The 24,823-nt window shown below is 45.9% G+C and overlaps 1 protein-coding gene across 3 annotated transcripts in view; it reads right to left on the bottom strand.

Annotated features, from left to right (window-relative positions):
- The window catches only part of arid4a (AT rich interactive domain 4A (RBP1-like)), a 41,615-nt gene that overhangs the window by 5,898 nt on the left and 10,894 nt on the right, over nt 1-24,823 (bottom strand). For all 3 annotated transcript variants that reach the window (XM_040049096.1, XM_040049095.1, XM_040049097.1), the window contains exons 5-22: nt 24,601-24,691; nt 23,888-23,967; nt 23,698-23,795; nt 23,470-23,602; nt 16,881-16,960; nt 16,010-16,080; nt 14,347-14,525; nt 14,177-14,249; nt 11,289-11,383; nt 10,986-11,083; nt 8,706-8,943; nt 8,350-8,576; nt 6,890-7,051; nt 5,943-6,024; nt 5,428-5,626; nt 3,510-3,572; nt 1,924-3,435; nt 3-107 (exon numbers count right to left, since the gene is read on the bottom strand). In XM_040049096.1, the coding sequence (XP_039905030.1) occupies nt 3-107; nt 1,924-3,435; nt 3,510-3,572; nt 5,428-5,626; nt 5,943-6,024; nt 6,890-7,051; nt 8,350-8,576; nt 8,706-8,943; nt 10,986-11,083; nt 11,289-11,383; nt 14,177-14,249; nt 14,347-14,525; nt 16,010-16,080; nt 16,881-16,960; nt 23,470-23,602; nt 23,698-23,795; nt 23,888-23,967; nt 24,601-24,691 (3,586 nt within the window). The remainder of the gene's footprint in view (nt 1-2; nt 108-1,923; nt 3,436-3,509; nt 3,573-5,427; nt 5,627-5,942; nt 6,025-6,889; nt 7,052-8,349; nt 8,577-8,705; nt 8,944-10,985; nt 11,084-11,288; nt 11,384-14,176; nt 14,250-14,346; nt 14,526-16,009; nt 16,081-16,880; nt 16,961-23,469; nt 23,603-23,697; nt 23,796-23,887; nt 23,968-24,600; nt 24,692-24,823) is intronic.

Here is a 24,823-nt window from a genome sequence, read left to right as displayed (position 1 = left end):
ACCTGCTCCATTCTTCTCCACCCTCCCAGGCGTTTGTGGTCGTTTCTGGTTCCGTTTCTGTTTCTTGGCTGACGGGCTGGAGTTACAGTCAGTCAGCCTCTTCTGACCTGAAGGGACAAAGGTCATATCTTACTTGTGATACAATCCAACTCAGGGCTCGCAAAATCGCTAGCCCGACTTTCCAGTCGGGCTACCAAAATCTATCTCTGCCCTGCCCGTCGGGCTATTGTAGGAAGGAAAAATATATGTCAATGCTTTTGCATTCTTTCGGAAATGTAGCTGGGTAATTATGTCATTGGCATCGGTGAGCCACTGTCAATATGTGACATATTGAAGTCGCGTTTGAATTTGCGCTTGTTTTTTGCTTTCACTTTGCAATCGTGCAACTGTGTATAGAGAGCGACAGCACTGATCTGTGAGTGATGATAATTTGTGCACCAATTCCTCTGACATCGTCTTATTAATCGTTAGCTTACTATGCAAACATGACAAGTGAAATCTCCCGCAGCTTAAACATGTGAGAGGTTGATCGCGCAGAGAATCGCTGAGCGTTATGTGAGTGCGTGTGTAAAAGCAGCAGGATATATATTTCAGTTCTGCTGAGCCAAATAAGACAGGTCAGGGTGAAGAAGTGACAGCCAAAGAAAAGCTTACCACAAAACGGAGAAGTTATGACAAATCAGACTATAAGGCAAAAAGAAAGTGCAGCTTTATGGTTTCATGGACAAAATAATTTCTGTGGCTGCAATATGATGAGCTAAATAACCAGGGCTGCACATAAGTGGTCCGCAGGTGCGCATTCGCTGTCAAAATAAAAAACACGCACAAGATAAGAAGTTGCAACGCGTGTTTGCATACATAAGATTTTCTGGAGGAGGACAGACATTTGTTTAGAACTCTTAAAGATGTCGAAGAAGCTCCTTTAAGCAATTACTTTGGTCTTCCTCCACCTCCAAAGAAATGTCAGAAGGAGTCCGAACCACAAAAGAAGCGCGTATTCTCGGAAATGTGGTTGCAGGAGGTGAGCTGGCTTCAAACAAATGATGAACGCACAGAGATGTGGTGCAGAATGTGCCGTGAAAATCCCACTCTAGGACAAAAACAGTGCTTTTTATATGGACGCAAACACGCGTTGCAACTTCTTATCTGGTGCGCGTCTTTTATTTTGACAGCGAATGCGCACATGCGGACCACTTATGTGCACCCGTGTAAATAACATAATGTTCTGCCGGGTGTGTTGTGAGTTTCATTCGATTTCTGAGTCGACAAGCGCCTTTGTTACTGGGACCAGTCATTTTAAGAAAGGCCCCCATTAGAACCCATGAGAAATGCAAGAAATGCATTATTGCTCAGCCTGCAATATCTTTCCCAGAACAAACACCGATTGTAAATAACATACTAAAAATAAACCTGAAAATCAGTTTAGAACAGCTACTATGTTGCAAAGAGTGAACTACCACTGGCACAATGTAGCAGTCTTTGCAAACTTCAGAAAGCAAATGGCCTCGATCTTGGTTCCACTTGTCTCTTACCTGTGACTTCAGTGGAAATTTCAAATTCAGGATCTGACACAGACTGATTCATGTCCTACACAGTTCTTACAAGTTCATAGAAATTTCTGTTCAATTAGAACCAAGTATTTGAGTTGATGATTGTAATTTTTATACAATGTTGTAATTTGTGTTTCAACAATTTTTTGATTAATGTGTTGTTTCCGTTACAATCTTATACTTTAATGTATAATATTGTAACGGAAACAAAACATCAAAAAATTGCTCTTTTTTATTCGGGCTGCTTAAATTTATTTTGGGCTACCAAAAACTGAAGAGTCCCTGCCCGAAGGGCTACCAGGGACTTTGAAATTTTGTGAGCCCTGCAACTGATAAGGTCGCATTTCTGTCTGTTGTACCATTGTGCTCTTACCTCTGTCTTTATTTTCCTGCAACGAGAGAGAGGTGGAGGACGAGGAAGCACTGCCATCGAAACCAGGGCTCGAGTCTCTCTCCTGCTCGCCCTTCACCACACCCCCCTCCTCCTCAGTGTCACACTTGCGTAGTTGGTGCGCCTCGATGGGAGTGACTTCTGGCAGAAAGGGCCTGGCCTGAGGCTGAGGGAAATGAGGCGTATGAGGGGAGGGGAGGGAGGAATGGATGAGGTGGGGGAGTGGAGGGGGGGCTTGTTGCGACTCATTGACTATAGGGAAGTGATGATCCAAGGAGGGGATGGGCTTCTCCTTCTCATCTGTATCATCCAGGTCCACCTCATGGCAGACCAGTGATTCTGGATCGATCTGTGGTTCCAGCTCCTCTGTATACACCGGCTCCTGGGTTTCCAGAACAAGCGAAGCTGTCTCAGAAGGCATGACTGGTACCTTTGTGGCTGCACCTGTAAGATGCTCCTTTGACACCTCTTTCTGTGGCTCTTCTGCTGGGTGGGGCTGTTCCTCTGCCATCACCACTGCCTCACTGCTCTTCTCTGAGTGGAGTGGTAAGGGGGAAGCTCCTGCAACCATTTTGGTGGTCTCCTCCTGCCTTCTGTCAGGACGGGGTTTCTTTTCTGCTGTCTTTTGTTCTCCTGCCTTACGCTTGAGTGCCACGCTGCTTCTTTCCTCTGTCTCCTCCTCTGCCTCCTCCTCCATCTCCTCTGCTTCCTCCTCTTCAGTGGCAGAGTCAGTGTCCGAGTCAGCAGGAGACGCCTCAGGCAGGAGGTGTGGGGTGGGGAGACAGTGGAGCACTACCATGGGCTCATCTTGCCTCTTAAAGACGCTATGAGGAGAAGGTGATAACGCTGGTGCCTGAGAGCGGCTGGCAGTGGATGCAGGGCTGGGGTTGGAGAGGGGGACTCTAGGGGGTGTTTCAGAGCCTGCCTCCCTGATGTTGCTCCTACGACCTTTCACTCTTGGCGAGGATGCAGGAGTAGTACAGTTGTCCTCATCGGTGGAGGAAGGCAGAGAGGAGGGCACCTGCTGCTCCCTTTCAGGAGGAAGAGGAGGTGGGGTCCTACTCAGACACATCTCAGGAAGTAATTCTTGCCTTAGAGACGTTTTGTTTTCGTCTTTGACAGACGCCGTCTTTGTGACTGGTGACATTTGGTTGTCTTTGTCCAGGTCAGCTGGCAGCACTGCAGCTTCCTTTGCAGGATTCTCCCCCTGCTCTGCCTCCTTCCTCTCTGATTGGTTTAATTCTTCATGAGTGTTCTCCTCAGGCATACTGGGGCACAAGGCTAAGGCAGCATCCGGCAGCTGAACTGCTGCTGCACAAGTTGCTGTATTGCTGTGAGGAGATGCCATGACATTAGCTAACCCACTTGCTTGCTGCTCCTCTTCTGCTTCCTCTGCCTTGGAAGGTGAGACTTCAGCTCTGCCTTGCCATGGCGATATTTTTTTGTCAGAAGGGTCTTCTGATTCACTTTCATCTGAGGAGTTCCCAGAATCCTCTGCAGGATGGACATTGGTTGGTTAGTTAGTAATTACTGAATGGCTCAATTACTACAAACAGAGCTGTTCTCACCGTTGGATGCTCTGTCCGAGTCGTACATGCCGGAAGTCCTTCTGGTTCTTCTCCGGGGAGTGTCTGCAGAGAGAACGACACATTACTCACAGAGACACACACCTCACTGTGATGGTCAATTCAAACTGGACAAATACAGCTTTTCCTGACAGGCATCTTGTGACGTGAACATACACTATTGCCAAATGTATTCACTCATCCACTGTACCACTATAGACCTGTCTGTAAAGGTTCTCAGTCATTTTCTTTCAAAGCTCCTTAGACCACTATAACCCTACAAACCTGATGAGGCCTTCAGATTACTCAGAGACAGCGCTCCATGAATAGGTTTCTCCATATCACCAGGTGCAGTGGTGTATCTGATGCCACTGCATGATGAACTGGGCCTTTAGTTCCAGTCAAAGGAATTCTTGATACTTCGGCATACCAAGTCATTTTAGATCGTTTCATGCTCCCAGCTTTGTAAGAGCAGTTTGGGGATGGACAAAGAATGCTCATGAGGACATGCAAGAGCAGGTTTGGTGTGGAAGAGCGTCACTGGCTGCAGAGTCCTGACCTCAACCTGCCAGAAGACCACTGGGATGAATTAAAGCGGAGACAGCGTGGCGAGCCTTCTTGTCCAACATCATTGTTCTACCTCATAAATGTACACGACTGGTCAAAAGTTTTAGAACATGTCGTTGAAGTCAGATGAATATCTTCAAATGCTACAAAGGTAAGTGGTGAACTGCCACAGTTTAAGAAAAAAAAGAAGTTTAAGTAACCCAAAACTGAAAAATAGTGTAATTTTCATAATTATACAAAAAGAACACAGCATGGGTTAACAGTTTAAAGCTGTTCTGCAGCAAAGGAGGCTGATCAGCCTTGAAAGCTGGTGCTACTAATTCCTACAGGTGTTCCAACCTTTCTGGATTACTTACAGCCCCGTCTGTCTGCATAAAGCAGTGTTGGACACACTGTGGTACCCTCGTCATCATCAGCTGAACAGTACTGTGCTGCAGAAAGCAGTGTGTTGGTACAAACAGGGTGAGAAAAAGGAAATTAACAATGGAAGAGAGACGGACCATCATAACTCTTATAAATGTAGGTCTGTCCTACAGAGAGACTGCAAAGAAAGTCAAGGTGTCAGTGAGTCCAGTTTCCTTCTGCACTATGAAACAAACTGTGACAGGAAGAGTCTGACAGACCCAGAGACACGACTGAATCAGGTCATGTGATGGCGGCTCACAGGACAACAGCTTCAAGCAGCTTAACAGTGCTCGTAGTAAGAAAGTCTCACTTTCAACTGTGAAGAGAAGACTTCAAGCTGCAGGTTTGACAGGATGAGTTGCAGCGAGAAAGCCAGGCAAGACAAAGAGGCTTGTCTGTACCATGAAACACCAACACTGGACTGCTGAAGACTGGAAGAAGGTATTATGGACCGATGGATCAAATGTGAAATCTTCAGTTCATCACACAGGATCTTTGTCGTCGAGTAGGTGAAAGGATGGATCCACAGTGTGTGTCATCACCTGTCAAACATGGAGGAGGAAGTGTGATGGTCTGGGGCTGTTTGCTGGATCCAGGGTCGGCGACTTGTAGAGTGGGAGGCACCATGAACCAAAACAGCTACCACAGCATTCTGCAGCACCATGCAATGAGACTTTTCTTTTTCTAAGACTTTTGCCTGGTAATGTCCTTCTGGGAGGACGGTCAAAAACTCCCATAAACACATTCCTAAATACTGTAGAAAGCATTCCCAGAAGACTTGAAGCTGTTATAGCCAAGCATGAGCCAACATCATATTAGACCCTATGGGCCAAGAATTGGATGTCACTCAAGTTCATATGCTGGTGAAACCAGATGAGGGAACATTTTTGGCAATAAAGTGCACTACTGAGTGGATTTGTTTGGTATCGGCATGCTCTGTACAGCTTACTGTCTCCGTTGGCCATACTGGAAGTGTCAGTCCTGCTGCTTCTGCAATTGGATAGCCCTTCGCTACTTGAAGTTTTGCTACGCCCAGTGGAGCTGTTGGGTGTGGTCCTGATCTGAGGACGACCACGTTTCCCTACAGTTGGCCTGACAGCCACCATCACTGCTGGCTTCTCTTCGTCCTTATCGAGCTCGTCTTTGGTCTGTTGAGTGGAAAGAAAACAGTGAGATGACAATAAAAAGGATCTTTGACCTTAGGATGTCCGTTCATCTCAGAGTGAAGCTCAGCAGGTTTTGGTCAGACAGCCAAGGTAATTCGACATCACAGGACACCTGTCCACCAAACAACCTCTCAGCTTTAACACTCTAAGCAGTCACACAGAAACATTCCCAGTTACTCAACTTTTATTCATCACACGAACCAATGGTTACTTTTCACCTGTATTTAATGAAGAAAGCTTTTGATCACATTGAAACTCCATAATTATCCATCCTTCAATTTCTGACGTGGCATCTCACCTTCACCTTCTTCTTCTGCTTCCTCTTTGTTGCTTTTTCTGTAGGCCATATAATTCGGTCAGCCTTCACCCACTCATCATACCTGTGCATCAGATACAAACACCACCAGGTCACACCATCACCTAACATCCCTAAGCACCTGTGACACCAACTTTAGTTTTTATTTTTTTTCCAGAGTTTAACTGTGGAGCATCTCTGCAAACAAAATATTTTACAAGTCTAAACAACAAAAAAATAAGAAGCAATTTCATGGCCACCACAAGATCATTCAGCAACTCCATGTAAACCACCCAAAAAAAAACTATGTCAGCACGTGGCATTTGGTTGCTTGGGAAAAGGAGGAGAACGGAGCGACTGCAGCTGTGAGAGCAGCATCAGTGTGATGGGAGAGACTAGTGACATGGACACTGTGGTCAGTGTGCTTTCCTACTCTTCTTTCTATCGCGTGTTAAAACAATGAGGTGACTGCTGAATGTCACAGGTACTGGCCAAAGAGGCAGAAAAGGCTCAACTGCAATGTCAACACTGTCTCCATGGAGACAACAGGAGGAGCGATACACCACCTGTTCCAGGTAAATATTCGTTAAAGTTGTACAAAAAACATCTGAAGCATTTCCTGGAATCTTAGGTAAATACTTTTATACGATTTTGTTTTTTTGCAGCATTTTTACACAACTTTTTGAAATTGAAAATTTGCATTTCAAGTTATGAAAATGATTCATTAAACATGTTCGTGGTTTTCACTGTGAACAAAAAGCTTTTCCTACTCTGATTTTTGTTTGTGAGGGTGTGCTTAAAAAACAAAGAAACAAAACCATACGTGGCAAAGTAAAGAGCTTTTAAAGGTGAAACAAAGTCAAAAACCACTGTCCTACACTGGTAGTATTCATATGCAGTACATATGTAGTATTCACTGTACACAGGCACCGTGTGTCTGACAGACTGACCTGACATTCCAGCCGTAATAGTGAACCAGGTAGAACTGTTCACCATTGTCAATGTCAGTCTTCTTGATGTGGGCCTCATAAATCTTCTGAGTCTTTCCTCTTCCGTACTTCACCCTGACCTTTGTTCCAGTTACAGTGTCTCCGTCTTCTTCAGTCTCACTCCTGACACACACACACACAATATCAGCAGCCAACATCAGTACATGCCTGTATTGTATTATTACGACTACTTTTAGCCCTTTTCCACCAGCACCTACTTGGCTTAGCTTGACTCAGTTTTTAGGGTTTTCCATTAGGTGGTGTTGCCTGATACTGGGTATTGTTTTAGTGTCTGTTAGGTCGGGGTTCCAAGTGAGGTGAGTCAATCCAAAAATGCTTTCCAACAGACTACATGTCACTGATTGGCCAGTCAATAGCATCACTTGATGAGTCGACGGCATCAGAAAAATCAAAACCATTTTTGAAACCCAGAAACGAGGGAAAAAATAAATAATGCTGTGATCCCCGAGTCTGACAAAAACATACAAATGATGTCCGGGGCCGTGGTGCTGTAATGAGCCCACGCACACTGAGCTGACAGTCAGGTCGGCAGTGCAAAAGAGGCTTTTGTTACTGTGTAACATTATAATAAAAGAAAACTTAGTGTATGAGCAACCATAGTGTATGGTTGCAAAAGTATTCGGCCCCTTGAACTTTCCCACATTTTGTCACATTACAGCCACAAACATGAATCAATGTTATTGGACGTCCACGTGAAAGACCAACACAAAGTGGTGCACACGTGAGAAGTGGAACGAAAATCAGACATGACTCCAAACATTTTTTACAAATAAATAACTGCAAAGTGGGGTGTGTGTAATTATTCAGCCCCCCTGAGTCAATACTTTGTAGAACCAGCTTTTGCTGCAGTTCCAGCTGCCAGTCTTTTAGGGTCTGTCTCTACCAGCTTTGCACATCTACAGACTGAAGTCTTTGCCCATTCTTCTTTGCAAAACAGCTCCAGCTCAGTCAGATTAGATGGACAGCGTTTGTGAACAGCAGTTTTGCAAGTCACTGTATGCACATATCTTGAACACAGGAATAGAAACAATATAAGAATACTGTGATACCATAACGTACAACAGAAGTTTAGCTTCTGTTAATATAAAGACAGTCTGAACATGATAGCATATTTAAATCATTTCACATTGATTTTTTTAAACCGAATAAAGAAAATAATATAACTTACTAAGAACAGTAATAATAAGACATAGATGTAAACTTCCGCCTCTGTAGTTTTAGGTTTCTTGCTCATTTTGCATGTTTTTAACTTCACATTTCTGCATCAGTACAAACGATATTTTTCTTTACTTCAAGTGTAACTTCGTAATTATGTTTTTACACTGACTTCATTTTCACGTTATCTTATTTACTCACACCCATGTTTTGGTTCCCATTATTCATTATTGTTTTGTGTTTACCTGTCTGCTCTCCTCCTCTCCCCCTCCTCCTCTTCTTCATCGTCCTCATCGTCCTCGTCATCGTCAGAGCCTCTCTCAGAGTCATCATTTCTTCTGTTGCTGCGTCTCCTCACCTCCCTCTGCTGCTCCTCGTGGTTCTCTCCTTCTCCTGGTCCTCCTCTCTTATCCAACTTGGAGGAGGTCTCTCTCTCTGCTTTCACCCGACTCCCCACGCACCTCCTCCTCCCCTGAGAAGAGACGGGGGCAGAAAACATTTCATGTGCTGAAATACCGCTTCGTTGGCTCAGTGTGAGCTTATGCAGCACACACTGGTTTGGGGTGTCAGCATTTCTGTTGGTGTCGAAGAAATCTCTCACTCTTGGGGATGACTGTCTCTCCTTCACGTCTTCCTTCTCACTTTCGCTCTCTGACTCCACCTCCTCCTGTTTGTCAACAACTGTCTCCACCGTCACCGTTGGTGTGGAGGACTCTGTTAACGCTGCTCCCGCTGCCTTTTGACTGGCTGGTGTGGCAGGAGGGCGGGGGTTGTTGTGATGGATGGTTCTGAAAGTAATGGCTGCAGAGCGGCAGTACTCCTCAAACCCATAAAGGTACCTGACGACACAAATAAAGGGTCAGTGGTCTGTGTGGCACGAGTTATTAAACAGCCTTCCTCTGTGATAAGACTTTGCTACGACCACCCACACAATAGAGTGTTAGCTGTCATACTTTTACTAGTGACAGAGCGAAAACCTCGTATCTGTGTGCTTATTGCTGTAAGAAAAACCACATTACCGATACAACGCTGTGTCGTACAGCAGCGAGGAGCTCAGTGTTTATCGCACAGCACAACTTCTGACTGACTTGCATTTGTGCTGATAAGAGAAGAGGACGCCGTCTTTCAGAATGCATGAACCTAGTTGGTTCATTCTCTGTCCAGTTGCCTGTAAAATTATCTTAAATCCAGCAGCAACACAGTAATGTGTCTCACAATGCATAAGGGGTCATCGACCCATTACTGGTTTTCACTAAAAGAAGCACTTTTCCACTTTTGGTCTTGTCCGCCCAAAGAACATCCACTCCAGCAAACCTTGTGGCATTGTGTTATGGTCCAGACCAGCAAACTGCTTTTATGGAGGTGATTAATCAAGTGCGTCTAATTAGCAGCACCTGGTTCATACTTACTCTTTTAACCTCTATGGAAGCAGTAACTTGGTTTTTCACAGGACTGCATCTCAACATGTCTGAAGGTTCTCAGACTGTGATGAGTTGGATGACTAAGGAAAGAGAAGCGTCTGGACTTCTTTAAGGCTACGTCCACACTAATGCGTTTTCAAACAAGACGGCGTTTTGGGTCAAGGAAAACGCAGCGTTTTGAAAACGCTCTCGGAAACGCGTACATTTGAAGAATGTGCTTATGTGTCGCAGTGTGGACAGCGAAAACGATGACACATGTTAGTCATATGAGGCACACCTTAGCTCGTGATTAGGTAGAGGATCAATAGGGGGTCCACGACCCTCCTAGGGACACTCTCATAGGGCTTAAAATCTGGGACTCTTGAATTTGATTTGAATTTGATTTGAATTTGATCTGGGACTCTGAGAACGAGCTCCTTAGAGCAGCACTCGGGCTAATATCACTTCGATAAATCAGCCCAAGGATTCCTAATCTTTTCAAGTTGTTTTGAAATGGCCTTATACCCCCTCCCTGATTCATGAGCAGCATCAATCAATCCTCTAGACCAGGGGCGTCGAACTCCAGGCCTCGAGGTCCAGCAGGTTTTAGATTTCACCCTGGGTCAGCACACCTGAATCAAATGATTAGTTCATTACCAGGCCTCTGGAGAACTTCAAGACATGTTGAGGAGGTCATTTAGCCATTTAAATCACCTGTGATGGATCAAGGACACATCTAAAACCTGCAGGATACCGGCCCTCGAGGCCTGGAGTTCGACACCTGTGCTCTAGACACTGATGCTTTTACCTCCTTGGCATTATATTAAAACATACCTGAAGGCTGCAGACCAGCAAACTGCTGGTTTTACACAGGGGTCACACTTACAGGGGATCAATTAACACGTTAGCAGCACTGCTACTTACCCTCTTAATTCTTAACACACTGTATATGTTGAACACCTTCTGCATATGATGATGTCATTTGTCACATGCTATTCATGTGGCCATATTCACCTAACTTTATGATCTGCTAAGGACCAGCTAATTGTTTCCATCATGTTCTGATATGATACTGTCAGCAAAGAGGTTATCACCTCAATATATCAGCCCATGGATTCCTAATCTGATCCATCTTTACATGGTCAGATACAGAGTCAGCACAGCAGTACAATTTACAGAGAGGAAATATTAGAAAAACATCAAGAGGTTAAACACACAACACTGCCTGAAAGGCACACAGCTGCTGCAGGCATGTAAAAACCTTGATGTGAGAAAAAGGATTTTAAAGTCTTAAATAATCAGGCCCCATCTCTCACAGCGCCGTATCACCTCGAGCCCTGGGTCAAACCTGAAGTTACCTTGTTAAGCGCCCAGTTCAGTGTAATGCTGATCAGCGCATCACATGCAGACCTCGACCCAGATCCAAACAGAATCAGAACCAAAAAGAGAAAACTGCTTTCTGAGCAACTTATTGTTCTTACTTTTTGTAGGCAGTCTTGACATTGTAGGACGCAGCAGAGTTGAGGACAGGGATGCCCAGATCTATGTAAACCTGCTTCCACACTGTACCAGACTCAATCTGAAACACATGAGGCAGAGTCACGTCACAGCTAGGCACGCACTCCTTCATGTTCATCAGCTGCACACACAGTGGAACCAATCAGGCACTAAGTCCGACAGCCAAGAGGACCATCAGGAGCTCAGTCCAGTACTGGAACAGCACTCACATGACCCCACATTCACATCAGTCGTACGATCTGGTAGTACGTGTGTCACCTTCTCACCTTGTGGCAGCCTCCCAGGTGATAGACCAACCTGTAGAGCTTGAAGAGGTTAAGGTCTTTGTAACCCAACACCGGAGGCTTGTTGATGGGAGTCCCTGAAAGAACCAGAGACTGTTAGAGCCAAACATCACAGTTTTAGTATTTACAAGACTAAAGAGTCTTAAACCAAAACTGACAAAATGTTCAACAATTGAGCCAAAAAAACCCAAAAATTATTTGAATTATTAGTTTGTTTTTTTAAAAGGAACCTTAAGATCACACCTGAGTAAGTGCAAAAGAAAGCACAAGGTTTGTTTTCAGATAAACACAACGTTATTTAACAAAAATGAAGCCAAAATGGTGAAACAGTGCGTTTTAGTCAGTGAACAGAAGTCAGTAGGTCAGTACCCTCACTGCTGGGTCAACCAAAGGCATTTCAGGGAGGTTTCAGGATGACGTGACAATAATCAGGCCTAGACAGAATAAATGCACCAACTAGTTTTTAAAGCATCATCTTGAGACAGGATGTTTCCAACCTTAAAGACATTTCTGCTTTAAGTGACAGCTTTTTAAGTAATGGTTTAATTACTGCCACCTTAAAGGCCTGTGGGATATGGCCCAATAGCAGAAAGACACTGCTCATATTTAACATTAAGCCTTCATTAATGGTTGGATTTCTTTGGGCAGTCGTGTAGGAACTGGCTCTAACAGACATGCTGGAAGTTTGGAAGAAGCAACCATTGAAGGCAAGTATATGGACTGGCTCTTACATAGTGCTGAGCACTCAAAGCACTTTATATTCATACAAGTGCTGTCTGTGTACATGTCACACTCCAGTGAATGTATCAGAACGTATCGAGGTGCAGCATCTCGTCCAAGGATATGCAGGCATGCAGACTGAGCAGTCAGGGATTGAACCACCAACTTTCCAATTAGCAGATGACCTAACTTTTCTAAGCTACAGCCAAACCAATTAGACCAATCAGAGAGAAAGAGTCTAAATGAATATCAGTAACATTAAAAGTAGCTGTATGTGATGATTCCTTTATGGAAGGATTTTCCTGGCTATTCTACTGCAGCCATTTCCTTCCTTGTTTCACTTTATAGTAATGCTGAAAAGCTGTTTCCAATCAGATGCTTTTCAGATGAATCAAAATCTGATGCTACTATTCAGGATTCATCACTGACTGAAACACAGCCCCAAACCACGTGTGTACTGATGGCTGCAGACACTCATCGTTGCAACTCTCTCCCGACTTTGTCCTGTGAACCAAAACCTTCAAATTCAGATTGACTCAATTAGTATTTATTTACCCTGAGGTGACTGTTTTTAAGGTAAAGACCCTACAGTAATACAGAAAACCCCCAGCTCCGATTGGTTGAGAGTAGAGCTGGGCGATAGAACGATAACGATATGTATCGCGATATAACTTTTTCTCGATAGAAAAATTAAACTATTGCGATAGGCCTCACCGCTCTTGTCCTCTTAAAAAAAAAAAAAAGAAGAAGAAGAACAGCCAATCCAAATTAAGTAGCGCAGAGCCGAACCAATCACAGCCGCAGCGTCATGTCACGTGACTTGTTACGTAGAGCACAAATGCCAAGCTGCACATGTGTATTTGTTTGGGAAGCAGCCAGCCGCCGTGCCGCCCGGGTAATGGAGGAAATGAGTGTGCCGATTAGAAAAATCAACCGAGAGCGTGACCGAAGGTTACCGAAGAGAAAACAGATGATGGTTCCAACGCCGGAGAGATTGTCGAACGGAAGAGCCAGAGAAGTTCCGTAGTGTGAAGGTATTTCGGCTATTTCAAGTCTGACAAAAACAGAGTAGCGTGCACTGTAAATGTGCTGAAAGCAAGTCTGGAAATACAATAAAGCGGTGCAGCTCAATCTGACTGGAAGCGCTAATTCGTCATTCGGCTTTTGTCAGACTAAAGTAACTGTTAAAACTGTTTGAAAAGCGAAGCTATACAACAAGGAGAGATTGAGAATTTCCTTTTAGTTCTCAGTTTATTTGATATTGACAAAAGTTAGTCAGTTTTGTCTGTTCTTCTGTAAAACAAACTAAGATTTATTTTTAGAATTAATATTTTGTTTCTAAGTGGAATTGACAATTTAGTCTGTTTTGTTTGTTCTATTTTGAAACTTAAACGCTTTAGCAGCTGCCTTTTGTGTAGTTTGCAATATTTGCCTTTATTTATCTGAAAAAGTCTCATGTTCCTTAAGTACATCTACCCTGTTGAACTTATTATGGGAAATAAATATTTAAATCAAAACAAGCTGCTGATTATTTCACATTTTACTTGTGAGCAACGGCACATTTAAATCTTACAAATATAGTTATTTGGCTTATATCGTGATAGATATCGTTATTGCCTGAAATGAAAAAAACATTGTGATATGAAAAAATCTTATATCGCCCAGCTCTAGCTGAGAGTGAGGTGAGAAAACCTGTGGCCACCAATTTCCAGTTCAGGCTTCATGTAACGAACAGTAGATGGATCACCTGAAGGGCCAGATGCATCTCTCAGGTCTTTGTTGTTGTTTTTTTAAAGGCCTCACGCCACACCATACCAAGGTAAGCTAACTTTAAGAGAATTAGCTCTTGGGGATTCCCTGATTGGTGCAAAAATACAGTTTTAAGCCTGACCGACTGGATTAATTTCGGTTTAACTAAAAGAACATTTATGCGACAGACTCGAATAACCCTAAAGATACAATTTAAAACTGTTTCTTTGCGAAGTTGTCTCCCGTTCAGACATCAGTTCATCTCTTGAGTTTGGTCCATGTTTTTATGCTTGACAGATTCATAGGTCAGTGTTAAGCAGCTCAACAAAATAAATGGGTACATGAATAGGCCAGCCAATAGTAAAACAGTACTTTCAATATTGCTTCTTCCACCGTCTCACCTCTGTCCTCCATGAACTTGTAGAGCTGCTGCAGGAAGTGGTCTCTCTCTTCTGGATCTGGCTCCTCCTCTGGCTGGATGGACAGATGTAGACAGACATGCAGACTCAATAACAGCACATTAAGGTTTTGAATGAAACTACCCTCATCTGTGTGACAGCATCAAACTCACCTCTTCTTTTATACGTTTCCTTTTCTTCTCCTCTTCATCATCATGCTCCTCTTCACTTTCCTTCTCCTCTTCATTATCCTCATCTTCACTGGAGGACGAGTCCAGGATCTGGCTCATATCCATTTTCCACAAATCTGGAATCTCCTTGCTGCTCAGGAACATCTGGGCTCCTTCTACACCTGTAGAGAGGGAACAGGGGAAGACAAAGAAGAGGATGAGGAAAGGACAAGAGGAAGAGTACAAACAGCAAAAAACAAACAACAGAAGAAGATGACAAAAGGAAATTAATGGGGAAGAAATGTGGTTAAAGAGGTAGACGGGTGGGAAAAAGGGAGACAGAAAGAAGAGAGGAGGGAGAAGAGGTGGAAATATATTACAAACTGTCAGAATGAATAATATTAATTATTATTAATTACAAAATTAAAAATGCTTGCAGCTGTCATTGCCACCTGTCAGCCTCCCAGTCCAAACACCTATGGTATCAATTTAAAAAGTACTGTTGTCTCTTTCTCAAGAAGAGAATTCACAAACTTGTCAGAAACTTGACCTCTGACCTTGAGGTCAAGGTCACCAAGGCTCAACCTTAGCTGTGTCCAAATTCACGGGCTGCATCCTCCTGAGGCCGCATTTGTAGACCGATTACGTCACAGCGACGCGGCGAAGGCTGTCCAAATTCGTGGACTCCTCCGAATGCAGCCGACAAATGCGTCCTCCTTTTCCCCGAATATGAAGGATGGGTCGGGTCTGTCCTTCATGGCCCACCATATCCCAGAATTCATAGCGCGGCCCAGCCAAACTCCAGTTTCCGGCAATGGCGGCAGCTACTAAGTTTTAAAATTACTCATACTAATCATTCTGGGTCACAAAATAAACTTAACATAATTTCAGGCGAGAAGGTAGCTGTGTAAACTTCAAATATCTGCTCGGTTTGTCAAGATATCGCATATTTGCAAAAGTGCTCCGATGTTTTCGGAGACATCTGCTACCCACCAGCTCGATAGCTAGCCGGGAGCTCGAGGGTCACTGAAGCCGCTTAGAACGGCACAACTCCCGGCACATCATTTTCAGATCACCGCGGACTTTCCCTGCTCGGGTTAAACGTAATATATAAGTTTAGACAACCTACAAATGTTATTGTTGGGCTTTTTTCAGTGTTTTATTTGTACGTGAGTAAATCGGTTTGGCTGAGATTAAAGTTATTAGATTAGATAAAATAAAACTTTATTAATCCCCCGGGTGGTTTTCACACAGCTGAATAAACATCAAACAGAAAACTGATTAAACAGAAGTATGAGACGGTCGAGAGTTTACGCCAGTGTCCTGTTATATTTTAGATAGCAAGGAGCAGACGGCCGAGTTTATTAAACTCCACCGAGACAGCGGTGACGCTAATCAGAAGGCGAGACCATCCCATTTCACAGCAGTTTACTTCCGGCCTACCTGACCTCCTGAGGACCCGGCCCACGTAGACCGTGAAGGCCGGGTCCTCGGGAGGATGCAGCCCATGAATTTGGACACAACTCTTGTCTATTATCTATTTGAAGCTCCTATGTCACCTCGTTTGGACAACAGTACCCCACTGGCCTTTTACAGCTGAGGGGTGAAAAGCAGACGGAGATAAGGATGCAGATGAATCTGGTAGCTTCAAGCTGTAACTACTCACCTCTTCTGTGGGAGAACTCAGAGATGCTGATGGCACTAACGAGGTGGACGTGTCTCCTGGCCACAGTGTAACTTAAAGAATCAAAAAGAAGGGACAAGAAGAGACGAGTTGAGACAAAGTTCATGGTGAAAGAGTTTAAGCTCATGATTTCAAACACATTTTTAAAGATGTATTTGTGTGTATAAAATTATATATGAATGGAGCTCAGCAACCGATATGAATCTGCCCTAAGTATATAAAATAGGTCTAGACATGTCACATGCCTACTGATGTTACATCAGCAGAAATGTGAATGAAATTTGGTTATTCGGACCGAGTAGGCAATCTGAATAACAACATTTCCCCCTTCCTTGACTTTCCCTGCTCATTCGGACTGAGAAGGCAGGGCACCACTGAGGTGCTCTGGTTGGCACGCTTTCTTCACGAGGCCATCTGTGTGCTGTTTGCATGTTCTTCCTGTGTCTGCGTGGGTTCTCTCCACATACTCCAACTTTCTCTGACAGTCCAGACACATGCAGTTAGTGGGGTTAGGGTAACTGGTGATTATAAGTCGCCCATAGATGTGAGTGTGAGTGCAAATGGTTTAGTTGTCTGGTTGTTGGCCCTGCAAGAGACTGGCAACCTACCCTGCCTCTTGCACTATGACAGCTGGGATAGGCTCCAGCCCCACACGACCCTAAAAATCGGATAAGTGGAAGAGGATGGATGGATGGATGGAAGGAAGGAAGAAGTCGTGGAAATGGAGTAACCAGACACAGCTTATATGGGATGCAGAACCAGATTTGTGTTCGGGAAGAATTACATGACCTCACAGACTTCATGTGAACCTTGACTTGTGACCATGACTCAATAAATATCAAAGTGGACTCACAACTTGCCGTTGCAGAATGACCTGACCAGACACTGATCCTTCTTCACCACCAGCTCATCATTACAGCTGGGAGACACCACCTGCAGGACAGACACACCTGATTGATGGCTTTGCACACAGAGATTCTACAGAAAGTTCATTTGTGTCAGTCCAAGTCCACGCAGGAAGCAGTGAGGGATTCTGGGTCATCTGTAACAAGAGTTTACTGTTGCTCATCAAACTGATTGTCTTATATTCTGTCTGTGTGATTACAGCCAGTAGAAAACAGCTGTGAGATTTGAAAATCTACATGGCAGCAACATGACTCTCACACACGCACACAAAAGTGACAGCCTCTGACAGACACACACATCCTTTCATGCAATCCGATTTGTTCCTCCCTTCACCTCCTAAGACCCGAGCTCCTCCACAGCAGCATTTTTCATTTCTCTTTGATATTTGGTCACATTGGGGCCTGATGAATGTAAAAACAAAGAATTACCAGATTTTTTCTTTTCCACCTGATTTTTGTTTATAGAAAAATAAGAGCCACATATGAGGATATTTGTTTTAAACAGTAGCAGTTGCTCTCCTCCTTGAATCGCTACCTTATCGTGGTGGAGGGGTTTGTGTGTCCCAGGGATCCCAGGGGCTATGTTGTCTGGGGGCTTTTGCCCCCTGGTAGGGTCTCCCATGACAAACTGGTCCTGGGTGAGGGACCAGACAAAGAGCGATTCAGAAGACCCCCATGAAGAGAATATCGAGGGAACAGTTTACCCTGCCCGGGATAGGGTTACCGGGGCCCCGCCCTGGAGCCAGACCCGGGGAGGGTGCCCGAGGGCGAGCGTCTGGTGGCCGGGCCTTAGTCCATGGGGCCCGGCCGGGCACAGCCCGAAGAGGAGACATGGGCCCATCCTCCCGCAGGCCCACCACCCGCAGGAGGCGCCATAGGGGTCGGGTGCATTGTGAGCCGGGTGGCGGCCAGGAGCGGAGGCCCTGGCGGACCGACCCCCGGCTGCCAAGACTGGCAATAGGGACATGGAATGTCACCTCTCTGGTGGGGAAGGAGCCTGAGTTGGTGCGTGAGGTTGAGAGGTACCGGCTAGATATAGTTGGGCTCACCTCTACGCATTGTCTGGGCTCTGGAACCAGTCTCCTGGAGAGGGGCTGGACTCTGTCACAGTCTGGAGTTGCCCCTGGTGAGAGGCGGCGGGCTGGGGTGGGTATTCTTATATCCCCTCGGCTTGCTGCCGGTACGTTGGGGTTTTTCCCGGTGGACGAGAGGGTTTGCTCCCTGCGCCTTAGGGTCGGGGAACGGGTCCTGACTGTCATCTGCGCTTATGCGCCGGGTGGCAGTTCGGAGTACCCAGCCTTCTTAGAGTCCCTGGGGGGGGTGCTGGAAGGTGCTCCACCTGGAGACTCTGTTGTCCTGCTGGGAGACTTCAATGCTCACGTGGGTAACGACAGCGAGACCTGGAGGGGCGTGATTGGGAGGAACGGCCTCCCTGATCTGAACCCGAGCGGTGCTTTGTTATTGGACTTCTGTGCTAATCACAGTTTGACCATAACGAACACCTTGTTCGAACATAAGAGTGTTCATAAGTGCACGTGGCACCAGGATGCTCTAGGCCGTAGATCGATGATCGATTTTGTAATCGTATCACCAGACCTGCGACCATATGTTCTGGACACTCGGGTAAAGAGAGGGGCTGAGCTGTCAACTGATCACCACCTGGTGGTGAGTTGGATCAGGTGGCGGGGGAGGACGCTGGACAGACCTGGTGCACCTAAACGCGTAGTGAGGGTGTGCTGGGAACGTCTAGCAGAGGCCCCAGTCCGCGAGATCTTCAACGCACACCTCCGGCAGAGCTTCAACAGCATTCCGAGGGAGACTGGGGACATTGAGTCCGAATGGACCATGTTCAGCGTCTCCATTGCCGAAGCTGCTGCATTGAGCTGCGGCCGCAAGGTGGTTGGTGCCTGCCGTGGTGGTAATCCCCGAACCAAATGGTGGACACCAGAGGTGAAGGGAGCCACCAGGCTGAAGAAGGAGGCCTATCGGGCTTGGTTAGCCTGTGGGACTCCGGAGGCAGCCGACAGGTATCGACAGGCCAAGCGGAATGCGGCTCGGGCAGTGGCTGAAGCAAAAACTCGGGTGTGGGAGGAGTTCGGAGAGGCCATGGAAAAAGACTTTCGGACTGCCTCGAAGAGATTCTGGCAAACCGTCAGGCGTCTCAGGAGGGGAAAGCGGTGCTCTACCTGCGCTGTGTATAGTGCTGGCGGAGCGCTGTTGACGTCGACTGAGAAAATTGTCGGGCGGTGGAAGGAATACTTCGAGGACCTCCTTAATCCCACTGACACGTCTTCCGAGGAGGAAGCAGAGTCTGGGGATGAGGGGTATGACCCGCCAATTTCCGGGGGCGAGGTCACTGAGGCAGTTAAACAACTCCTTGGTGGCAGAGCCCCTGGTGTTGATGAGGTCCGCCCCGAGTTCCTGAAGGCGCTGGACGTTGTAGGGCTGTCTTGGTTGACACGTCTCTGCAATGTTGCGTGGAGATCAGGGGCAGTGCCTGTGGACTGGCAGACCGGGGTGGTGGTCCCCATCTTTAAGAAGGGGGACCGGAGGGTGTGTTCCAACTACAGGGGGAATCACACTCCTCAGCCTCCCTGGGAAAGTCTATGCCAGGGTGCTGGAGAGGAGAGTTCGTCCGCTAGTCGAACCTCGGATACAGGAGGAACAATGCGGTTTTCGTCCTGGTCGCGGAACACTGGACCAGCTCTTTATCCTCTCCAGGATACTTGAGGGTGCATGGGAGTTTGCCCAACCAGTCTACATGTGTTTTGTGGACCTGGAGAAGGCATTCGACCGTGTCCCTCGGGGTGTCCTGTGGGAGGTGTTGCGGGAGTATGGGGTGTCTGGCCCATTGCTACGGGCCATTCAATCCCTATACAACCGTTGCAAGAGCTTGGTTCGCATTGCCGGCAATAAGTCGGACTCGTTCCCGGTGGGTGATGGGCTCCGCCAGGGCTGCCCTTTGTCTCCGGTTCTGTTCATAATTTTTATGGACAGGATTTCTAGGCGCAGCCAAGTGGCGGAGGGCTTTCGCTTTGGTGGCCTCAGAATCTCATCTCTGATTTTTGCGGATGATGTGGTTCTGTTGGCTTCATCGGGTGAGGGCCTCCAGCTCGCACTGGAGCGGTTCGCAGCCGAGTGTGACGCAGCGGGAATGAGGATCAGCACCTCCAAATCTGAGGCCATGGTTCTCAGCCGGAAAAGGGTGGAGTGCCCACTCCGGGTCGGGGATGAGTTCCTGCCCCAAGTGGAGGAGTTCAAGTATCTCGGGGTCTTGTTCGCGAGTGATGGGAGAAGGGAGCCGGAGATCGACAGACGGATTGGGGCTGCGGCTGCAGTAATGCGGACGCTGCACCGGCCAGTCGTGGTGAAGAGGGAGCTGAGTGTAAAAGCGAAGCTCTCAATTTACCGGTCGATCTACGTCCCTACCCTCACCTATGGCCACGAGCTGTGGGGAGTGACCGAAAGAACGAGATCGCGGATACAAGCGGCGGAAATGAGCTTCCTCCGAAGGGTGGCTGGCCTCTCCCTTAGAGATAGGGTGAGAAGTTCGGCCATCCGGGAGGGGCTCAGAGTAGAGCAGCTGCTGCTCCACATCGAAAGGAGCCAGCTGAGGTGGTTCGGGCATCTGGCAAGGATGCCCCCTGGGCGCCTCCTGGGCGAGGTGTTCCAGGCATGTCCCACCGGGAGGAGGCCCCGGGGCAGACCCAGGACACGCTGGAGAGATTATATCTCTCGGCTGGCCTGGGAACGCCTTGGTATTCCCCCGGACAAGCTGGAGGAGGTGGCTGGGGAGAGGGAGGTCTGGACCTCTTTGCTTAGGCTGCTACCCCCGCGACCCGACCTCGGATAAGCGGATGAAGATGGATGGATGGATGGATGGACAGTAGCAGTATAATGACCTCGCAAGTGGACATCAGGCCCTTGTAGAGCAAAATTTAGTATTTTGGTCTAAATAACCCAAAATGTGATGTCCACATATGCGGACGCAGGTCCTAGGAGGTTAAAGTGCAAATGAAACACTAAATGCATAAAAGGTAATAACCAAACAACAAAGGACCACTGACTGTGTAAGTGACACTAGATCCTTGATTTTAACATTAAACTCATTGCTGCAGCATAAAAGTGATCCCCTTAAACAGACTTCATTTCGGTCTCCTTATATTCCCCTGAGTCTCTGTTACTAGTCGGCTAACATAAACTAGTGTAAATATACAGGGTGGGCCATTTATATGGATACACCGTAATAACATGGGAATGGTTGGTGGTATTAAAGTCCTGTTTTTGGCACATTAGTATATGCGAGGGGGCAAACTCCTCAAGATGGGTGGTGACCATGGTGGCCATTTAGAAGTCGGCCATCTTGGATACAACTTTGGTTTTTTTCAATAGGAAGAGGGCCATGTGACACATCAAACTTATTGGTAATGTCACAAGAAAAACAATGGTGTGCTTGGTTTCAACGCAACTTTATTCTTTCATGAGTTATTTACAAGTTTCTCTTTGCTCACAGCCATTGACATGTCGAAGAGGTTAACACGTGAGGAGCGGATCGAAACTGATTGCTAAGTTTCGTGAAACTGGTTCAGTGTTGGATTTGCCAAAATGTGGACGCAAGAAAACTGTCACTAATGAAGAAACATCAGTGGCTGTCCTAGCTTCATTCAGCAAGAGCCCACAGTGTAGCATTCGCCGCATGTCACTGGAGAGTGGCATTAGTTCGGCGTATATTAGCTACTCACAAATGGCACCCTTACAAACTCCAGCTGCTGCAGCATCTCAACGAGGATGACCCCGATCGGCGCACAGAATTTGCAGAATGGGCAAAACAAAACTTGGAACAGGACCCTCAGTTCACGCAGAAGATTTTGTTCAGTGATGAGGCAAACTTTTATGTGAATGGTGAAGTTAACAAACAAAACCACCGCTATTGGTCTGACACTAACCCACATTGGATGGATCCCTCCAAGACTGTTGGACCAACAAAAGTGATGGTTTGGTGTGGTATATGGGGTACAACGATAGTGGGTCCATTCTTCATCAATGGAAACCTCAAGGCCACTGGATATTTGAAATTGCTACATGATGATGTGTTTCCCTCTTTATGCACTGAAGCTGGCACGTTCCCTGAGTTTTTCCAGCAAGATGGTGCACCACCACATTATGGGTGCCAGGTCCGAGCATTCCTAGATGAACAGTTTCCTGGAAAGTGGATTGATCGTCGTGGGCCAGTTGAATGGCCCCCAAGGTCTCCCGATCTGACCCCCTTAGACTTTTATCTTTGGGGTCATCTGAAGGTAACTGTCTATGGTGTGAAGATACGAGATGTGCAGCACCTGAAACTACGGATACTGGATGCCTGTGCTGGCATTTCTCCTGCGGTGTTGCCATCAGTGTGTGAAGAGTGGGAGAAACTTGAAACTTGTAAATAACTCATGAAAGAATAAAGTTACGTTGAAAACAAGCACACCATTGTTTTTCTTGTGACATTACCAATAAGTTTGATGTGTCACATGGCCCTCTTCCTATTGAAAAAACAAAAGTTGTATCCAAGATGGCCGACTCCTAAATGGCCACCATGGTCACCGCCCATCTTGAGGAGTTTGCCCCCTCACATATACTAATGTGCCACAAACAGGACTTTATTACGGTGTATCCATATAAATGGCCCACCCTGTATAGACGGCAACCAACCAATCCAGTGATGTCACGTTTCGTACTGACAGAAGATGGCGCTAAACATGTTTTAAAACTTTAAGCACTTCTTTCTTAAATCCAGCCACAGAGAAAGTGTTACATCTGTCAGTTTTAAGCGCAGAGCTCCGTGGTTTAAGTTAGCCTTCACACAGTAAGTGTTTCACATCCACTTTAAAACAGGTTTGCCAGTATTTTCCATGAACTGATATTTGTTTTATGTGAAAGACATGCAAAAGATTTAACAACAATCTATATTTCACATGTGGTGATGCTAATGTGTTGCAGTTTAGACATAATAAACTAAAGAAATTATTTAGCCGATTGTGGATTTGCTTTTTTCTTGTTTCTTGATTCTTTGTTCTGTTTATTATTAAGAGCACACTGGTTTGTGGCTTTATATACGACTGTAATACATTTAACAATATTCCTAATATTTTGTCAGGGTTTGAAAAAAAAGCATGACATTTCCAATAAAAATAAAGATGTGCTGAGAGGGCAAAAAAGCCCACTTTGTGGCCAAAGAGGAAGAAATAAGATTAAACGAGAACAATGAACATTTTAAATAACGGACAAAGTAATAAAACCTTCAGTCTAACTTACTGTGTGGACAGTCTAAATCTTCACAGTCCATCATGTAATCTACTCTATTCTTGTGCTGTTCGGTAATCCTGTCTTTAAACACTTAATCACATCTCAGCTGACCTTCTGACAGCAACTAAACAGTCCTTTTCCCCACTTCAACAAGGTAACGTGGATGTTTCACCTGCAGTGGTTAGTCATCACATACATGAGGTAGTTATAGCACCACCCCCACTTTATACAGTAACTGTGTCAGTTTACCAGAGCCAAGAACCAGGTGCTCGACTCTTCTTCGTTTTCAATGCTGCAGACTTGTCCCAGCAGCTCGTCATTTAGCCGCCTCCTGTCCTCATCGTCATCTTCACTAGATGAAGACTCATTGTCTTCATCGGCCCTGAGACACAAACGCAAAAATCAGAACTTGCTCTGCAGCTGGTTTCATAAAGACCATTTAACATGTCCAGAGGGAGAAGGCACATCAACACTCACACAGCCTGAGAAGAACGCCGTCCACCGCGGTTTGACTTCTTGCCGATGACTGGAGTGCCAAAATGTTCTGGGTTCGTCAACGGCAGCTGATCCAGAGTCTGCGAGACAGTGTTGAGAGCATCAAATACATTCAGGTGTTTTTAGGGTTATCAAGACCTTGGCAATGCGATCCCATCCTGGGAGGACTCACCTCACTCTCTGCAAAATGCCTCTCTCCCTTCAGACAGAGAGACGTTCGACGGAGAGTCTTCTCATCGCCGTCGTCAAACACTGAAAGAAACGCACACACACAGTTTGTAAACCTACTCGACACCACCACTTTCAATGTTCACACTAAGCTGATCCAGCCTCATTTCAACTTGAAATCCAGCGCTCGTTAACATCCACCCAGTCTGACAGAGGACAGGCAACAGGCATGTTTGACATGTAAAGTCAAATGTCTACAGTTTGCATTCGATTCACAAGCAGCTGGGAGACTACAGATACCTGAGTGTTCAGCTCAACAGTACAACTGGTAAAGCTGCTGACAGAGCTTACTCTGTAGCTTTGTTGCTGTAATACTGCAGATACTAAGAATTATTATATGATGAATAAAGACAGATGTTAGGTCTTCCAGTTCTCCTGTGCTCAGACTGGCAGTGAACTCAACACTCTGTTTATAAAAACCCTGTAACACTAGAAAACTTAAGTCACCAAGGCAGCAGCACTTTGAAGTAACATAGCTGCTTATAAAGATTATAATCCCTGTGGATAAGATTAGAACTAGTTCTGAAATATAATCCAGACCTTAGATCACCGCGTGTCTGCACTGCTTTGATAACGTAACAGATTCATGTTGTGGCAACCTATGAACCCTTTGTTAAATGTTGATGTGTGAGAAACATGAAGAAGCACCAGACTCACCCACAGTGTAGAGGCTGGCATCGGTCAGCTTACTGATGACAGCTTCACTGCATATACCTTCACTGGTCTTCACCTCCACTGTGGAGCCCACCTGAAGCACAGAAAAACCTAATTCAGCCCTTAGACTACAACAACAACAACAACAGCTCCTTTATCAGCAGTTTGACTGTGTTTATTTCAAGTCATCAGGGCTCACAAGGACACTTTCTACACATGGCGGGAT

This window comes from Simochromis diagramma, unplaced genomic scaffold (genome assembly GCF_900408965.1).
Source record: "Simochromis diagramma unplaced genomic scaffold, fSimDia1.1 OVJJ01000426.1, whole genome shotgun sequence".
Lineage (NCBI taxonomy): Eukaryota > Metazoa > Chordata > Actinopteri > Cichliformes > Cichlidae > Simochromis > Simochromis diagramma.
This window is presented reverse-complemented; position numbering and strand designations above follow the sequence as displayed.